The sequence below is a fragment of the Vulpes vulpes genome, chromosome 4, assembly GCF_048418805.1.
Source record: "Vulpes vulpes isolate BD-2025 chromosome 4, VulVul3, whole genome shotgun sequence".
Taxonomy (NCBI): domain Eukaryota; kingdom Metazoa; phylum Chordata; class Mammalia; order Carnivora; family Canidae; genus Vulpes; species Vulpes vulpes.
The window spans coordinates 48,220,569-48,239,142 of record NC_132783.1 but is presented as its reverse complement, the minus strand read 5'-3'; the positions used below and the strand labels follow the sequence as shown (position 1 = coordinate 48,239,142).

Sequence of the window (18,574 nt, the reverse complement as noted above, 5' to 3'; positions counted from 1 at the left end):
TCCTTTTAATCCTAGCCCACCGAGAAAACACATTGTGGAGCGCAATACAGAGTTTTATCACATACCAACTCATAGTGATGCCAGCAAGAAGAGACTGATGGAGGACACTGAAGATTGGCGTCCAAGGACTGGAACGACTCAGTCTCGCTCTTTCCGGATCCTTGCCCAGATCACTGGGACTGAACATCGTAAGTGAATACCTAAGGATTTTAAGAATGTTCTTTGCCATAGAGAATAGCAATTAGACAGATGGGCAGTTATTGGAAAACAGTAATTTTCCTGAGTCAGTTTGCTCTTAAATTATGCCATGCATAATGTGGGTAATGTAAATAAGAAGCTAGCCCAGGAGACTTGTATTGAAAAGTGTAGCAGTAGAAGCAGCAGCAGCAGTAGTACTTATTATAGTATGTAGCCAGTGACTGCAAGATATGGAATGTTTTTTAGTGGCTCTGTGCAGCCTGACCATATGGTATTAATTGGTACAGGTAATTGCCTAAGTTATTTTTCAAGTTAAAAAAAAAGTAAACTAATATTGGATATTGCTCATTATATTTCAGTGAAAGAATCGGACACTGAAAATACTAAGAAGGCAAAGTAAGTTGTCCATTTTTTTGGTACATTGAATGCTTTCCTTTCATGAATGGTCTCGGTTTGTTTTTTCACATTTTCAAGTGTAATGGTATGGCTTTTTGTTTTTGTAACTAGAAGCTAAGCATTTAACTTTGGTATCTTTTGTAGGACTTAACTGTGGGACTTAAAAAACGTACAGATTTTTATATTAATGGATTTTATCTACATTTCACATAAGGTTAATTTTCTTTTGTAATTGAAATAAGTGGGCAGAAGAGTATATATGGGGATGCTTTTGCTAACACTACAGATCTCTGTGAATGAGTTTGTGTTGTCTTGTAGTAATTTTATTTTGGGCACAGAAATGGATGTTCCAGGAGGGCTCTATGGATTAATTTCTGTATTTTTAAAAATGTTCCACCCGTAAAATCTTTGCTATTTAGTAAAATAGCTCAGTGAAATTAAGCTGTTATAAAGCATGCTTTCTGCATGATGAACTAAGTGTAGAAACTTTCTCTTTCTTATGACTCTTCTATCACTTCTCTCTTCTTTTCTTTTCTTTTCTTTTTTTTTTATTTCCACAGGGAAAAGATACCCCTTCACGTCTTTAGTCCCAAATACACAAAATTACGTGACTGGCACCATGAAGTTTCAGCACGTGCTCTTAACGTACAGTGATTTATGAGTCTTGCCCCCCAAGCAACCAGCATATACCTTTTCATTCACCTTTTCTTTTTTCCAACCTCATAGCAAAATCTGTATTAAATTTGCCTTACAAAAAAATAGAACCTTTTCTATACTTTTCTAACCATTTTCTGCTGTCATGAAAAAGAGGAAAATGAACTTGTTTTGTGCTAGTCAGTAGCTCACAAATATTAAATAAGAGAGCAAATTAAGAGACTCCAGTCTATTCAGTGGTTTTATATCTGTATCCATTGTTATTAGGGTACTGATGTTGGAAAAGGAATTCTTTTTGTAAGTTGAATTTGGTTGGTTGTGTGAAGCAGAGGTAGATGAGCAAATAATATCCTTGTCTAATTTGGAAAATATATCCTTTATGTTATTACATTTTGCAAGATTACTTTTAAATTCATTATTACATAATGTTCAAAGTGGGTTGTAAATTATCCTAAATTAACAAATATGAGGAGGCAAGATAAAACAGAGAAGACTTTATTAGAATAGAGTTTTTTTGTAGATTTGGGTATTTTTTAAAGCAGGAACCATTTCAAGATGGCTATGAAGAGAAGGAGGCCCAGATTTGGCTTCTAAAAAGGAAAGAAGACAACTCTTCCCCTATTTGCGGTGGGGAAATTGAATGTTCTTTTATTTGGTTAGCTTCAAAAATCCTATTTTCTACCGAAGGAAATCCTTCAAAACTGGTGGATGTTTTTAGGGTATAAACAACTTCAAGGCATTAACTAGTAAGAAATGGAAAAGATAACTTTGCTTTGTTTTTAAATGAACATAAAATAAATTATAAATGATTCTTTATGTGACATCAGAAATATACTGATATAAACTATTGTGTGTGGCTGCTGTTCCTAGGAAACTATATTTTGGGCAATATATGCAAGCTAATAATTTGACCAGATATGCTTTCTGTTTGTAATATAATGTATTATATATTAGTTCTAAATTCAATAATAAGTGCATTTTGAAGTTTGGAAAGTACTGTAATAAAGTTGCCTTTAACTTAGCTTTGTAATTGTTTTCTGTTTCTCTGAAGCTAGTAACAGTGTCATCCAAGACTTGTTACACTATCACTTGTGTAAAATAAATAATTCTCTTGACATTTCATTTGGAAAACATTTTTAATTTTGCAAGGCTACTAAAATGAGTGTAGAGTATGACAAAGCCTGTATATTTTTTTTTCCTGAATTATGTTATTTAACATAATATCTTATGTGAGTAACGTAAAAGATCAGACAGACTGTGGCACAACATAGCGTTAGTCTTTGTGGAAAATGATTACTGAGGGATTTTGCCTATATTTGAGGCATTTTAAAAAAGATTTTATCTTATTTTAATTTTTTTATAAGTAAGCTCCACACCGAGTGTGAAGTTCGAACTCACAACCCTGAGATCAAGAGTCACATGTTCTACTGACTGAGCCACCCAGGAGCCCCAGTTTGAGGCATTTTTATTTTTCCAGGTTTTTTACACTTTGTTGTCACTATAGACTAGGACAACTGCCTGATAATTTGGAGAAACATTAATTTCAGTTAGTGATTGATTACTATTTAAAACTTTTTACACAAAATGTATTTAAAAATAATTCTAGGATTTATCTATGCTCATTTCCACTATACTTCATAATACAGTAAAATCTTTCTTTTACTGTATCAAATACTGCTTGTGGTTTTATGATCTTGACATCAATCCATTATTAACTGGCCTCTGTAAGAAAATACACTTTCTTAGACCAGGCTTTCCCATACCTGATAAATCTCATTTATCTCAAACGATGATATTTGAAAGTACGTGGAATCAAATTCTCATGAAAATAAATGGTAGGGTAGAGTAAACAAGATATTTCCCACCAACCACCAAATTTCTAGAGTAACTACGGAGTGGAGAGAGAGAGCTACTAAAATGAGAATTTTAGGTAAATAAAAGAATTTCTCCCTAATAAAGACAAGTGAACATGTATAGAACTTTATAACTTAAAATAAGTACAGTTAAAAATAAGAATATAATACCTCCCTGATTAAAAATAAAGTATTTAATGTCTCATTGAAAGTGTACACTGAGATAAGTCGAATGATCCATATTTGAGTATGAGTATAAATGTTCAGCCTGAATCACAAAAGACATTCCATTTGACCCTATCAGAGGTTGAATTCTTACGTTCAATTAATCTTCTGGGACATCTTATATTCCTAGCTTAAAAGCTAGCCAAATATTGTAAAAGCTCCTTGCAAAAATATTATTGTAAGTTTAGTGACCTAATTTATAGCTTGTTTTTGTTTGTCTCTCTTATACAGACTTCTTTATTATAGGCTTGTTTTTAATGCAGAATTGAAAGTTAAGAATTTTCAACATTTTTACAAGGTTTTACCAGTTAGAAGATGGAAAGTCTCTCACAAAGTGAATATTTTTGTTACTTTGAAAAATATATTATTTGTGGAAACAGAAACACACTCATTTTGTCCATCCTTATACCCTTTAGGAAGAGAAGACTCATATAAAAATATAGTAGAGAGCCTATTTAATAAAAATTGTGATACTAAAAAAAATTGTGATATTAAGACAGAGAGTAACTGTCCCTTCTTTTATTCTGATTTATTCAGAGTTGTGGGTGAATTGATTTCCCCAGATGAAAAATTTAATAATTTTTGCATTTCTGATGTGTATTTAAAATCATCTAAATCACAAATACTCATGTATTGCCTGAGTTATTCTTTCACATGAAATAATTACTTAAATACCAGGTACAAATATGTACTAGGGGTTAAACAATGAGTAACAGATAAATATATAAACAAGGTGATTTGAGATAATTGTGTTACTAAGATAATAAATTAATATAAAGGACATTTGGCTTAGACATGGAGGGATTATTAAGTTGTGTGGACCTCTGAGGAGATGACCTTAATGCCATCACCTGAGAGAGGAAAGAGTCAGCCATGAGATGACTTGGGGTTACTGCTCAAGGCAGAAGAAACAAGTGTGGAAACCCTGAAGTAAAAAGGAGTGTGGCAAGTATACAGGCCAGAAACGGTAGTGTAGCCAAAGTATGGTATGTGACAGGAAGCATGCTGTAAAAATGTAATACATATACCCATAACTCATATTCCCCATATTATCCATAGCATTTTGAATGGGAAGTTGTCTTATATCTAACCACTTTCAAGAAAAATTTAACAACGAAGAACCAAAGAGGTTTATCAAAGTTTTATCAAAGCTAAATAAAGTACATTCACCTACTTAGTGTTGCTCTTGGCATAGTTATCAGTTCAATGCTTTTCCCACTAGACCCATTGAAGACTTAGGAAAAGGAAGCATTATTAGGGAATATATATGTTGGTATGTTGGTATGTTGGTAATGCATTTGTAGGTATCAGAATGCCCTGTGAAACACACATAAAAACATTTAAAAATAACACTTAAAATGTATAGAAACTAGACATATGATGCCTTATTCATAATTTAGTGAATTCAGTTCTGTCCTTTTTGTTTATTCTATTGAAGAAAATTACTTAAAGCGAGTAAGTATTTCCTTGCTCGTTCTTTCCAAAATAGACATCATTACTACAGAATAAGTAAGCAAGGAATGATAAATTTTTTAAAAAGATTTTATTTATTCACAAGATACACAGAGAGGCAGAGACCTAGGCAGAGGGAGAAGCAGGTTTCCTGTGGGGAGCCTGATGTGGAACTCAGTCCCAGGATCCCAGGATCACAACACAACCTGAACCAAAGGCAGAGATGCTCAACCACTGAGCCACCCAGTTGCCCCAGCAAGGAATGATATATTCTGAGTTTGAGAGTCAGATTTGTAACTCTAAAGTTTCTGCCCCTGACTTTCCCACTTTTTTAAGATAGGAATTTAGACTTAGTGGTGGACACTGTGAAGCCCCTCCAAATACCACCTCAGTAGAGTACTGATGCCTGTTGCTATGTTTGTGTGTGTGTATGTGTGCATGAGTGTGTGCATGCGCGCACATGTAGGGGGCACATAGCCTTCACAGGTCAGTCCCTCCACGTGTCACCTCAGCAGCAGATGCCCTTTACTCCAAAGCCACAGCTTTGTGGGGGCTGTGCATATGCAGTGAGCTGACTGGAGGGGTATGGGGTTGAAATGAAAAGCCTAGTCATTTCAGCCTAGGTAGGGACAACCTGGGAGGGTCATTCTAACTTTTGTTGATCTGGCTTGAACCTCAGTTGCATGAATTCTTCTTGTTTCTTCATCTTCCCTTCATTCTCTCGGTCTTTGTCACTTCTGATCCCTTCTTCTTGAATTTTCAACCCAGATTCTAAACAGCATTTAGGGAAACCATTAAACTGAAAGATGAGGTTAGGGCAACCTACAAGGTGTATGGAGGTCAAAAAGAAGATACATTTAAGTAAAGGATGTTTATTTGGTGATTACATCATAAGCATTCTAGGAGTAATTAGTTGGTAAAGCAATTTAGAAATCAAATACAGTCAAGATTATATGAATGAATCAGTGAAAAGCTTCAAAGTGGAAAATTAGGATGAACTCTGAGTAGATGTAATAAACTCTTGTAAATCACAAGCACTGCCTAATATTATTATGATTTTGTATGTTAACACTTTTCCATATGCAGCATTTTAGAATAAAATATATTAGCCATTTAACCAGTCACTTAATACATTTTGTTTGAACACATCTACTGTTTTCTTCACATCCATAAAAGTTTACTTTCTATTTCCTCCTGGGGGGAGATGTTGCTGCTGAGTAGCTTTTGGAAACATGTAGGCCAGGACGATACCTGTATGTCTTGTAATGCTCTGAATCACTTCACAGAATGAAGTATGATCCTGCTCCAAATGCCCATGGTGTGCCAGTGAGAATGACTGGGCTAAAGGCAAATCCTCCCTCTTCCAAGATTTTCTTATTCCTTTCTACAATTCCAACCATGTAGACTCACCCGCAGTGTGCCACCTCCATCTTCCACAGTGGCAATAATCTTACATCTGAAGTAATATACTATATAATTTCTACTGCTTACCTAATTTGTATCATAGATATTTGTCTATATGTCATAAATTTTCAACTAGAGTATGGGCTCTTTGAAGACAAGAGTCTTAATATAATATAAATTGGAAGGAAAAGGCATTCTAACAGGCATAGTATTTCTTTCTGGATGCAGCTGTAACTGTAAATAAAGATCTATACATTCAATATATAAATGGGCATTTAATATAAATGTATATATAAATACAATAAATACTTAAGTATACAGTATAAAAACATATGAATGGGTGCCTGTGTGGCTCAGTTGGTTAAGCATCTGCCTTTGGCTCAGGTCATGATCTCAGGGTCCCACATTGGGCTCTCTGCTCAGCGGGAGTCTGCTTCTCCCTCTCTCTCTGTGCTCATTCTCCCCCTCCCTCTCTCGCTGTCTCTCAAGTAAGTAAATAAATAAGTCTTTAAGAAAAAATAACATACAAGTGTAATTTGAAAGTAGGTGTTAGGACTGTAAGATTCATCACTGGTGAACTGATTCTTCAGTTAGAAATACACTGTATTAGTCAGCTCAGGCTTCCACCTACATACCAAAACTAGGTGACTAGGTAAATGACAAATTTATTTTCTAATAGTTCTAGAAGTTAGAAGTCCCAGACTAATGTGCTGTCAGGATAGCTTTCTGATAGGTCTTTTCTATCTGGCTTGCAGATGACCACCTTCTTAATGTGTCCTCACAGGGCCTTTCCCCTGTGGACACACAGAGAGAGCTCTGGTATCTCCCCTTTTTATAAGAATATCAGTCTTCTTAGATTAGGGTCTCTCTGTTATGACTCTTTTAACTTGAATTACCTTCTTATAGGCCTGTATCAAAATACTGTCACACTGGAGGGTTAGGAATTCAACATATGAATTTTGAGGGGAAGCCATTCAGTCCATAATATATACCAGCGGCCTTTCTCTACTAATATCAGTTTGACAGAGTAGTATCTAAAAAAAGTTATTCTTAAGGAGAGTCACTGACTTGGACTCAGTTAGAAGGATTGTTCATATCTCTGTTGTGGTACCTCTTTTTCTCTTTTGGATAAGAGGTGTTTGTCTCCATGGCCTATATCCCTAACTAGAGTATAAGTTCTTTGAACACAAGAATTTTGGTATCCTCATATTTGGCACTAGTTAGCACTAACTAATGGTTTCTAATTGCTTATCAATGAATATTTCTCTGGTTTCTTAATTGTTGAATTTTAGGGAAATTGTTAACAGCATGGTAAACATAACTTTTAATTGAATATAAATTCAATAGAAGTCAAATTTTTATAAAAAGACATTAATATTTATACAGTAGATAAAGTGGAACCATATCTAAATTGCTTTAAAGGAGAATTGTTGTGCTTTGGCAACCTAATTGGCAAAAGTGGTGATGCTTTCTTCCTGGTGTTATCTGCTTGTTAAATGGTTGTGGAAGACACTTCTTCAAATTAAATGAAAAATTTGTTTCTTAATCCATCTTCCTTTGTGTTTTTGATCTGTTTCAACATGAATAGCTCAGTGACTCCTGTGATAATACAATACCTGACTAATTTTAGAAATGGGTATATGAAATGCTTAGATCTTTGATTAGAAAAACCAGTAGAAGGATGCCTGGGTCCCTTAGTGATTGAGTGTCTGCCTTAGGCTCAGGGCGTGATCCTGGGGTCCTGGGACCCAGTACTGTATCAGGTTCCCCACAGGGAGTCTGCTTCTCCCCCTGCCTATGTCTTTGCCTCTCCCTGTGTGTCTCTCACAAATGAATAAATAAAATCTTAAAAAAAAGAAAAACCAATGGAAATAATTTTATCATTCCTAAGGAAATGAAGAAGTTTGAAGAGTCTAGTCTACAACATTTGACTGAAAAGAAGCAATAGCTACATTATTAACACATACTAATAATGAAAAAGCTCATAATAGTATGTGATTTACCAGAGTAGAGAATTATGGGAGGCTATAGGAAATTTCATTGAAAGATAATTTAAAAAAATAAAAACACCTATATACCTAAAATACATCATTGTGTCAGGCACCATACAATTTATCTTAAGTTAAAAGGTGATTTCTTGATCTCACCATTTCATTTTCTACTATAGTAAAATATTTATTTAATAAGCAGTTTTAAAATTTTCACACTTATATAGGTCCATAATGAATAGGTAAAAAGCATTTTAGTTAGCAAAAAAATATATAAAATTATCATGATCAAAACACAGTTTTATCAGTCTTTTTTCTCTCTTGTTCAAGTAACGGTAGGTTCTGATTTTTCATATATTACGATTAAGAATAATGTATGATATGGATTTCTAACTTTCAAAGACTTAAAATGCTCCTGAAGGGAGGAGTAACTAACTGCCTCTCCCTTTGGTAGGAAAATAGTTCAAACTCTAGTCACCAGTTACATTACACAAAACTATAAGAGTAGTAGAGGGAAAAAGTTCTCTATGTGTAAGCTGTCTCATGGCACTAAGTAATGTCCACATACTTTCTAGCTGAAGGTTGTCAAAACAGATTTTAAGATACTTCTTGAATAGAAACCTATCAACTTGGTGCATTCATTGAAAATTTAGAAAGCAGAAATTTCATAAATATTTCTAAACATACTCTTTTTATAGCAAGTTTTTAAAATATTTTAGTTTATTCACAGATGTTCCTGTAACCCACATAAAATAGTTTAATGAAGAAACAGTTTGCTGACCTGAGCCATGTCTTCTTTCAATTGCTATTTTTCAAATATGCTAGACTCTTGTTTATCCTTTTAAAGACATGTGCCATTTTAATAAATTACCTAAAACTATTATTCTTCATCTGCTATGCAAAGAAATAAGGAATCATTCCTCAGTCTCATATTCCCACATATTTTTATGAAGTGTAAAAAGAAGGGAATTTCCTCAGAAATACACGACAGAAAGGCTTTCACAACAGTCTAATTTTAAAAAATAAAAATAACATCCAGATAGAATCTCTTAGCTGACACCATCATTACTGCAAAGTATGTGCATCAACCTAGAAAAAAGTCCGTAAGTAAAAAAACTGGGTATGTAACCAAACACTGGTTTTTGTCTATTGAAAATACGCAACATTTGTAATTTATTTTCATTTTCTGTGGCGGAGTATAGTGTCCTATGCAAATACTGGTTTGGTGACCACTGTATAATGTAAAGATCGCCATCTATTGATCATAAGTAATTACTACATTTCAGTTCCTTGTGAGAATAGTACTTTAAAATCATTGAAGCAAGAAACATAATTCCTATCTACTCTCTGTATTTTCACACAAATCGTTCATTACTGTGGTTAACTATGGAAATACTTGTTTACTTTGCCCAAATTAATCTGGGAAAACTGCGTATAAGTATTTTTTAAAAATAAAAATCAGTTTTTGTAATATGCAAAAATTGACTTTCATAGTCTATATCCTCATTGTCAAAAGGTATAAACAAGCAAACAAAAGTTACCGGAACCCAGAGATAAATACTAAAGAAGTTTTGGATGGTTTACATTCTGGAGGAAATTAAAGTCCCAGATAGAAAGGGATCCTAGATGAGCTCTCAGTACTCTTATTTTCCTCAATGATTTGTAACCCAAGTATTTAGAGAACTTACAGATGAGATTTGGTAAGTAACACTATATGCATTTAAAAAAAAATCCTAGGGGATCCCTGGGTGGCGCAGCGGTTTGGCACCTGCCTTTGGCCCAGGGTGCGATCCTGGAGACCCAGGATTGAGTCCCACGTCGGGCTCCCGGTGCATGGGGTCTGCTTCTCCCTCTGCCTGTGTCTCTGCCTCTCTCTCTCTCTCTGTGACTATCATAAATAAATTAAAAAGTAAAAATTTAAAAAATTTAAAAAAATAAAAAAATCCTAGAAAATGACAAAGAAAATAGAAGACTTGGAATAGGTAAACCTAGTACTGTTTTTCAAAGAAGAAAAAAAACTTCTAAACTGTAAACTAGTTTGAACTTAAGGTTACCTGGAAAAGAATCTAGAAGGTATTTTTTAAAGCGTTGCCTGGTGAGAAAAGAACAGAATTGCCAAGACCTAGGAGTAAGTTCTCAAGAAACAAATCACACCCAGCTTAACACGTTTTTGGTAAATTGGGGGAAATGTTAATTTTAAGAAGTCATCAAAGAAAGACTCTTAATATCCCATTGAATTTAATAATGAAATGAGGTTATGATTATCAAATTTTTAGATTCATAATAAGTTGAATTTAACCAAAGGATACTGTTTTAAAGGATCAATTAGCGACTTGGATGAGGACTTCTATAGTTTGCTTCCTAAATTTGTGGCTTTCCTGAAGTGGGGCGGTATGGTATATATGTTCCATAAGCAGAACATCCTTCAAACATATATTAGGAGTCTAGAAAAATGGACCAAATGTAGTAGGGAAAATAAAAAAAATTTAATATGGTTATGTGTAGTTGGGTCAAATAATTTTATTTTTCTGGGACATATTTGGTGGTAGTGGTGGATAAAGTTAACAAAAATAAATATAAAAAAATTAGAGAGATTTTAGAAAAAAGTAAGACAATATAAGTTAGCCATGTCATATGACTCTTGAAATTATAAAGCAAGCAATAGTTTGATTCTAAACTTGTAAAATCTCACCTACCATATTATAATTAATCCTTGGCATTAATATCTGACAATTATGTAGGTAATCCCAAGAAAATCAACTCAAAAATCATAGAACAGTTACGTTCTCTGGGTCAGAGGCATTTATATGAGTAATTGATTTCAGCTGGTAACAGGGGATAGTAGTTCCTTAACCGAAATCCACAGCTATGTTTTCTTTTTCCCCATTCTCCCTTAGTCTCCAGGTTTTAGTGATCCCTGCTCATGTTTATTTATATGCATATAATAAATAAACCCAGAAAGTGCTTATGAAGTACAATGTGCTACTCACTGTTGTAGATGTTGTTGATGCTTGCTTTATAACAGAGGCAAGGTTCTGTCATGGATTTACAGTCTAGTGGAGCAATAAAAAATAAAAAAGCAAATAATATAGTTTTATGCTATGAGGTTATTCTTTTTTTTTTTGAACATACTGTTTTTTTTTTTTTATTTTTTTAAATTTATTTATGATAGTCACAGGGAGAGAGAGAGAGAGGCAGAGACACAGGCAGAGGGAGAAGCAGGCTCCATGCACTGGGAGCCCGATGTGGGATTCGATCCCGGGTCTCCAGGAGCGCGCCCTGGGCCAAAGGCAGGCGCCAAACCGCTGCACCACCCAGGGATCCCCCTATGAGGTTATTCTATAAAGAAATAATATAGGACAATATAAGTATAATGAGGGAAGGGGAGGAATGAAGTCATTAGACATCAGTTAGGGGAAAAGAAGATATTTGAGCTGTAACATGAATGACCTGAAGGAGTTAACTATGCAATTATGCAGAAGATAGGCTCTCTAGGCAGAGGAAATAGCAAGTGCAAAGGTCCTGAGATAGGATTCACTTTGCTATGTTTAATGAACTGAAAGAATCCACTATGACTGAAGCATAGTAAATGAAGAAGAGAGTGATAAAAGATTATGTGAAGTAGTTAGGAGCCAGATCATTTTTTGCCTTGTAAGTTGTGTTAAGAGATTTAGATTCTTATCCCAATTAATTAGAAAGCCCAATACAGGATTTTAATCATGAGAGTAACATCTGATATATAGATTTTAAAAGATCTCTCTGAATATTATGTAAAATTGATTGTGGGGGAGAAATAATGAACACAGGAGATTAGTTATGTGTATTCCCTTAGCTTAGGCAAGAGATGATAGGAAGTTAGGCCAAGGAGGTACTGATGCAGAGGGAAGTAATATGATGGGTTTGTTTTAGAGGAACTGCTGACAAGAGTCTAGAAATATTGAGGGGTAGGGGTTGATGGATAAGGAAATACTGCTAAGAATCCATGAATTTGGTAGGAGTTAATTCAGTTGGTAAGAATCAGTCAAATTGGTAAAGGTCAGTTCAGCAAAAAGTTATTAGAACCAAGATGTAGAGGGTGAATGAGTTACAAAAAAAAGGAGATGCTTAACATCCAGATTTTAGAGGTACTGATGAACAAGTAAAAGTTATGAATTCTGGAGTGCATGGCTGAGATGTTCCAGGCCTGAAACTTTTTAGCCTTGGAGGAATTATCATTGAAGTGAAGAAGTCAAAGAATTTAGCAGTTAGATTATTCAGTGATTCAACATGACAACACTGAAGTCATCAAGAACAACTGTTGGAATGTAGGTGAAGAGGAAGACAGTGACTTGGGACCTGAAGTGCAAATAGTCGGTGAGGTAAAGGGAAGAAAAAAGAGATAAGTGTATAGTGGTATAACCTGAGGAATGAGCCTTGAGGGATTTGGGATTTTGAATGATCTAAGATGACTGATGTTAGAAGCAATATTGAGGAAGGCATTATCTCTGTTTCCAAGTGTATAAATGTACAAGGTATGAGAGAAAAGGAACTTCTTTTTGAAGGGACTGCACAGAAGATGCAGAACAATAGAAGATACAATAGACTAACAAGATTTATGCAGGCTGAGAAGGATGGGTAATTGATCAGATTAGGAGATATATAAAACACTAAAGAAACAAGCATCCAGGAGTTGATGGTGACCCAAAGGGTTTGCACTTCTGATTGTGGCAGGTAAATGTATGGAGAGTATGATTAGTTTGATCCTCATGATCTGTTAGAGGAAATTGGGCACTAGAATGTAAGCTCCACAGAGGCAGGAAATTAAAGTGAACAGTAGAATATGTGAGGATGCTTGGCATGAAGTGGAATCCAGATGTCATCATTGATTGAATGAGTAAATGCAGCAATTGAATGGGAGAACTCAGGATAATGTGTGATCCAGAAGATTTAGCTAGAGAGTGTGTGACCCTTCACTTTTGTTCCCTAATGTTGGTAGCATACTCAGTGGAGCATAAGATGCCTTGGTGGGATTCTCAAGACACCTTACTTCTCCAAGGACTCACAGTGTGTGGCTGTTGCATAGTAGGCATTCAGTCAGATTCATGTGTATTTTCAAACAGGTAGCAGATTGATGCAGTGTTGCTTATTAAATATTACATCTTTTTTATTCTGAATCTACTAATACCTTTATCATTTATAATTTTTTATATGTTAGGAGTACATTAATGCTACAAAATGGCAGGCAGGTTTCTGCCCCATAGAGGAAGCTGTTTCTAACTATTTGAAATCAATAATGGGAACTATCAAGAAGTTGATGATGCAGAGTGAAGGGCTACGATTAGTGATTAGTACCTTACTGTTACTGAGGGATGTAGGCTTTTATCAGGGGATTGTTCCAAATTATTTTAAAATTGGTGTTACTTTTAAAATCTTTATATTATATTGGGTTTTTAGAATAGATATTTTATATGCTCAATCTTATCTTCAGATCGTATAGAAAAATTTCTCTAGAGGCTCATTTGGTTACACACGCATCTGCCTTCAGCTCAGGTCATGATCTCAGGGTCCTGGGATCAAGCCCCTCATTGGGCTCCCTGCTCAGCAGGGAATTTGCTTCTCCCTCTCCTTTTGCACCCACCCCTTCCCACTTGTGTGCGCTCATGCTCTTTCTCTCTTTCTCTTTCTTTCTGTGTCTCAAATAAATTTTTTAAAGAGAAAATTTTCTCTGAAAAGATCAAGGAGTACTGTAGAGTTAACCTAAGGAGTTCATATAATACTAAGACAGGGGATTATTCAATAATAGTCCATTAGAGAAAGCAACAGTAGAGAAATATATAAGAGTTAAGGCAGAATGTGAAAGGTGTAAATAAAATAGACTATATATATATATATATTGATAAAGAGCAGACTCTTCCCCTAACACAAGTAATAAGTTCCATTTGCATCAGAGATCTCTCTTATTCTTTCTCTCTTTTCCTTTAGTAAAGTGGAAACCACCAAGAAAAATAATGAGTCAGTCTTTTATCTTTGCTTTCACAAAAAGTAAATATAATTTTGGGTGGTATTTTCATGTTTGGTCATTTACTTAATCTTCCCCATGTGTACGAAAGCAAGGATGCCCCTACTTGCTAAAATTTAAGTTCTCTATAAAGTGCCATCCATAATGTAGAATTATTAGCAGGCTTAAATAATCTTTTTAGGTTGCTGCGAGACAAAGGCTAATGAAATCAATTAATAAATTTAGCTTGTGACTAAGAGTGCCAGAAATTTCCAGCTGAAGTTTAGTTGATTTAATTTTCCAGAAGGGAAATCTCAGTTACAGGTGAATACACTCACCATTTTTATTGTCAAGAAGCCAGTGGAAGATACTCAGTTTTCCAAACTAGTGGTCTCCTTGACTAAAATGAATAGCTTTGCCAGTGAACCCTGAAAGCACAGAATGCAGGCGTGATCCTCGTATATTCAATTTTCTGCTTAGCAGTATTATTCTGTGAATATTTTCTTTGTGGAAGAGAGAAAAGTCAAAGGACAATTGTCATTTTACTCCTTTACCTGGTATAACATACATATTTTAATATATTGAATTTCTCCTCTCATTGCCATGTGGGGATATAATAAGTCACTCTCCTTGGTTATTTTGTGATATTTATAAAGAAAGTGAGGAGGCAATGAAATTTTTAGTTGGAAATTTGAAGGGTTTTTTTTGCTGCAAAAGAACGTTTCTGCATTCATTCGCACTTATTTTAAAGATTAGCCTTTGTGACAAATTTACATAGTTTACATATAATCTCAATATGGATGAGCCAGATTAGCATTCTGAAATTGTGTTACTAATGGAGAACTTCCACATCCCGCAATCAGGAATAGCCAGTAAAATGGTGCTAAAAACGCACAAGTGTGTAGAATTAAGGCATAGAAGACGGGAGAAAAGGAGTGGTCAGTTAGGTCTTATACCCAGACTAAGTAAAATGAGGGATGTACTCAAAAAGACAAACAGTATGATTCCACCTATATGAGATATTAAGGAAATAAAATTCATAGAATAGAAAGTAGGATGGGGTTGCCAGGGAGTGGGCAGTGGGGAAAAAGAGGAGTTGCTTAATGGGTGCAGTTTAAGATTTGCAAGATAAGAAAGTTTCAGAGGTCTATTTCACAGCAGTGAATATACTTAATATTACTAAACCATACACTTAAAAGTGGTTAAGATGGCAAGTTTTATATGTGTTTTTTACCACAATAAAAAGAAAATGAGGACTGCAAATCATCACTTGAATTTAGCCACAAAGAGATCACTAGTGACTTTAGCAGGAATATGGTTTCATCAAAGTTGAAAGATGAGGCCCTCTTGAGCTGGCTGAAGAGCGACAGGCAGGTGAGGAAACACAGTTTTTCTAGAGTAAAACTATTATTCCCTTTGGCTGTTAGTGGGGATAGGAAAATAGAAAGGGAAGGCAGTTTTTGTTTTGTTTTATATTTTTGGTGTTTTTTTTTTTTAAGAGAAACTATACTATAGTATTTTTTAATGAGAACTCAGAGCACGCAACGGAGAAGGTGAAGTAGAAAACGCAAAGGAGATAGATCAGTTGAGGCCCCAGAGGAAAAGGGAGGAGATGCAGCCCACAGCATAAGAATCTTGCTTTTTTTTTTTTTTTTTTTTTTGACAGTTGTCAGGCCTGAGGCATAGAAAAGAGAGTTCCATTCCCTGTTCCTATAGTATGGCAAATTGTTAGATGAGCAACCTCACACCTGCTTTGCCTGGTCAGATTGCTAGCATGGATCCCCGTTGGAAAGTGTAGAAAGACATAATTGCTGAGAAAGATAATATACAAATAGCTCTTTGTTCATTTTTTCCTGAGAAAAGCAGGCCAAAAGGCTGCAAGCTCAACTCTCCAGACATATCTGGGAAGGATAAAGTCTTCATACCTCTCTCTGGTAAGAAATAAACACTCACTTAAGTTAACAGAGAAAGCACAAAGTTTGGCTGCTGCAGAGGTGCTATTAATTAGAGCTTCTTACAATCCTAAAAGGAATAAATATTAGGGAATTACAGAATTAGATTAGATATTGATGTCTGTTCTGTATTAAATGAAATAGTTTAAAATTTTCTTAAGTCTAGTATTTTTAGAGGTTGGCTAATAAGCAAAGGGATAGGTAATCAGTGTGTGTAACACATGGGAAACATGCCAAATGCATTTGTTTGGAAACGTGGAAATCTGGCTTTAGAAGGTATTTTATGAGTTATGTGAACTTTATTTCCAAGTGGCACTCATTTTTCCAATCAACAAAGTGCATGGAGGTATTGGAAGACTGAACTCCAGCTTACTCCCTTTTCCTACCTGTCCTCATAATATGTCTAGTATGTAGACATTAATAATTCTGTATAACTAAATTTTCTTTTTTTCCAGAATATTGATAAATATGTTGTAAAAGACATTTTTAAAGGTATTTTTGGAGGTCTAGTAATTTCTTAGAGGTTGATGATGTGTCCCTTCTTGCTTAGGCAGTAATATGGAACCTGTTTAACCTGAATTGCTATAGTCTGTAGAAGGTACAAATATTTTCTAAGAAATATATGTATATTGTGAGTGTTCTGTATTTGAAAACAATGTTTCATTCATGCATTTATCCAACAAATATTTATTATTCACTTTATGGTAAGCACTTTGTTACACCTCATTTGTACCAGGAAATGTCATGGTCTCTGACCTCCGGGAGCTTCTAATTTAGTTGAGGGAGTCCAGATTTAAACAACTAACCACACAAACTATTTGATTACATTAATGACAAATAAGTTATGTGAAGGTACAGAGTACTTTGAAAGAATATGATATGTGCAGCCTAGGGTGATTTGGGGAATTGGGGAGGCCTCCCGTTTAAACTGAAGGCAGGGACACCTCAGGGTGGCTCAGTGGTTGAGTGTCTGTCTTTGGCTCAGGTTGTGATCCTGGGGTCCTGGGATTGAGTTTAAGATTTGCAAGATAAGATTTTCAGTTTAAGATTTGCATCGGGCTCTCTGTAGGAAGCCTGCTTCTCCCTCTGCCTATGTCTCTGCCTCAAGGAGAGAAGGACACTTAGGAATTAGAATTAGCCCAATGAAGGTATTTGGTAGAGATGTAGGCATACAAAATGAGAGAAGCAGACTATGCAGAGGTCTTGAGATGGGAAGAAACTTGGCCTGTTCAGGAAGAGATGGAAAACCAGATGGACTGAGCAAGCCAGAGAGAAAGAAGAGTTCCATAAGAAAAAGCCGGAGAGTAGGGAACCCAGGACCACAGTTGTCCTTAAAGCAGTGCTGGAAGTCTCAACAACAAGATCAGATTTGTATTAAAGTTTACTCTGGTGGCTGTGTGTAGAGGTTTTTCTCAAGACAGGGGTCAGCAAACTTTTTTTGTAAGGATCTAGATAGTAAATATGTTAGGTTTTGTGAGCCATAAGACCTGTCACAACTACTCATCTCTATGTGTGGTCTGAAAATAGCCATAAGACATGTGTAAATGAACAAACCTGGTTGTGTTCCAAAAAGCTTGATTTAAAAGTTATTAAAACTTTATGGCTGAAATTTGAATTTCATATAATTTTCATGTGTCATGAAATATTCTTCTTCTTTTCATTGTTAAGAAAACCATTTAAAACTGCTCTTAGTTCATAGGCCATACAAAACCAAATCGTGGGCTAAATTTGACCTGATGGTTAGGGTTTGCTGACCCCTGTTATAGGACTTACAGTTCTTATTCTTTTAACATTTTCTACTCTACCTCTTAAATGATATCTTAATTCTACCATGACAGTTTTCTTAAGTTGTCTGCCTTTTTTTTTTTTCAATACTTTGGTAAAGGTATGATCGGTGCTAAATAAGAAATGGGAATATGACTTCTACTTTTCTGTTTCTTTATCTTAGTGTTACATTGTCTATTCTGAAAATCAGTATAACATGACTGATATATTTTATTTTTATCTGCAGAGTTTTGTTTTGTTTTGTTTTGTTTTAATAGCGGGCAATTTTGTATTTCTCCTATTTACTTTTTCTTCCCAAAGTGTTATACTTGGTGCTTTCTTCTTTCAAAACTCACGCTAAATTTTTCAAAATTTTTCACCTGGTGATAGTTCTAAAATTTAATTTTGGCATTCAGAAGAAAAAATAGTACAGACATCAGAGAAACAAAGTAAAAAGTAAAGCAACACAATTGCATGTAAACATTTGTTGTGGGACTGGATAAAATACTTTGTTTACATCAAGATAAACAACATCCATATTATTTCAGATCCACAAACACAGCATTCTGACTTGAAAGGAGATTTTTAGTTGCTTTCTGGCAGATCACTATTCAGACAGCTGCCCCACAAGATGTTGGAAAGCATTATGTAGTGGAAGTAACACAGGCAGACCAGGCTCACATTCCATCTGACTCTTTCTAGGTGTATGAT

At 35.0% G+C, this 18,574-nt stretch overlaps 1 protein-coding gene across 27 annotated transcripts in view; it reads left to right on the top strand.

Moving 5' to 3' along the window:
* The window catches only part of PDLIM5 (PDZ and LIM domain 5), a 212,063-nt gene that overhangs the window by 136,095 nt on the left and 57,394 nt on the right, over nucleotides 1-18,574 (top strand). For 22 of the 27 annotated variants that reach the window (XM_072755634.1, XM_072755633.1, XM_072755631.1 and 19 more), the window contains 2 exons: nucleotides 16-188; nucleotides 558-594. In XM_072755634.1, the coding sequence (XP_072611735.1) occupies nucleotides 16-188; nucleotides 558-594 (210 nt within the window). Of the gene's footprint in view, nucleotides 1-15; nucleotides 189-557; nucleotides 595-1,154; nucleotides 2,270-16,010; nucleotides 16,082-18,574 lie in introns of those variants that run through there. The other 5 variants (XM_072755646.1, XM_072755645.1, XM_026015595.2 and 2 more) reach the window with 3 other exon arrangements.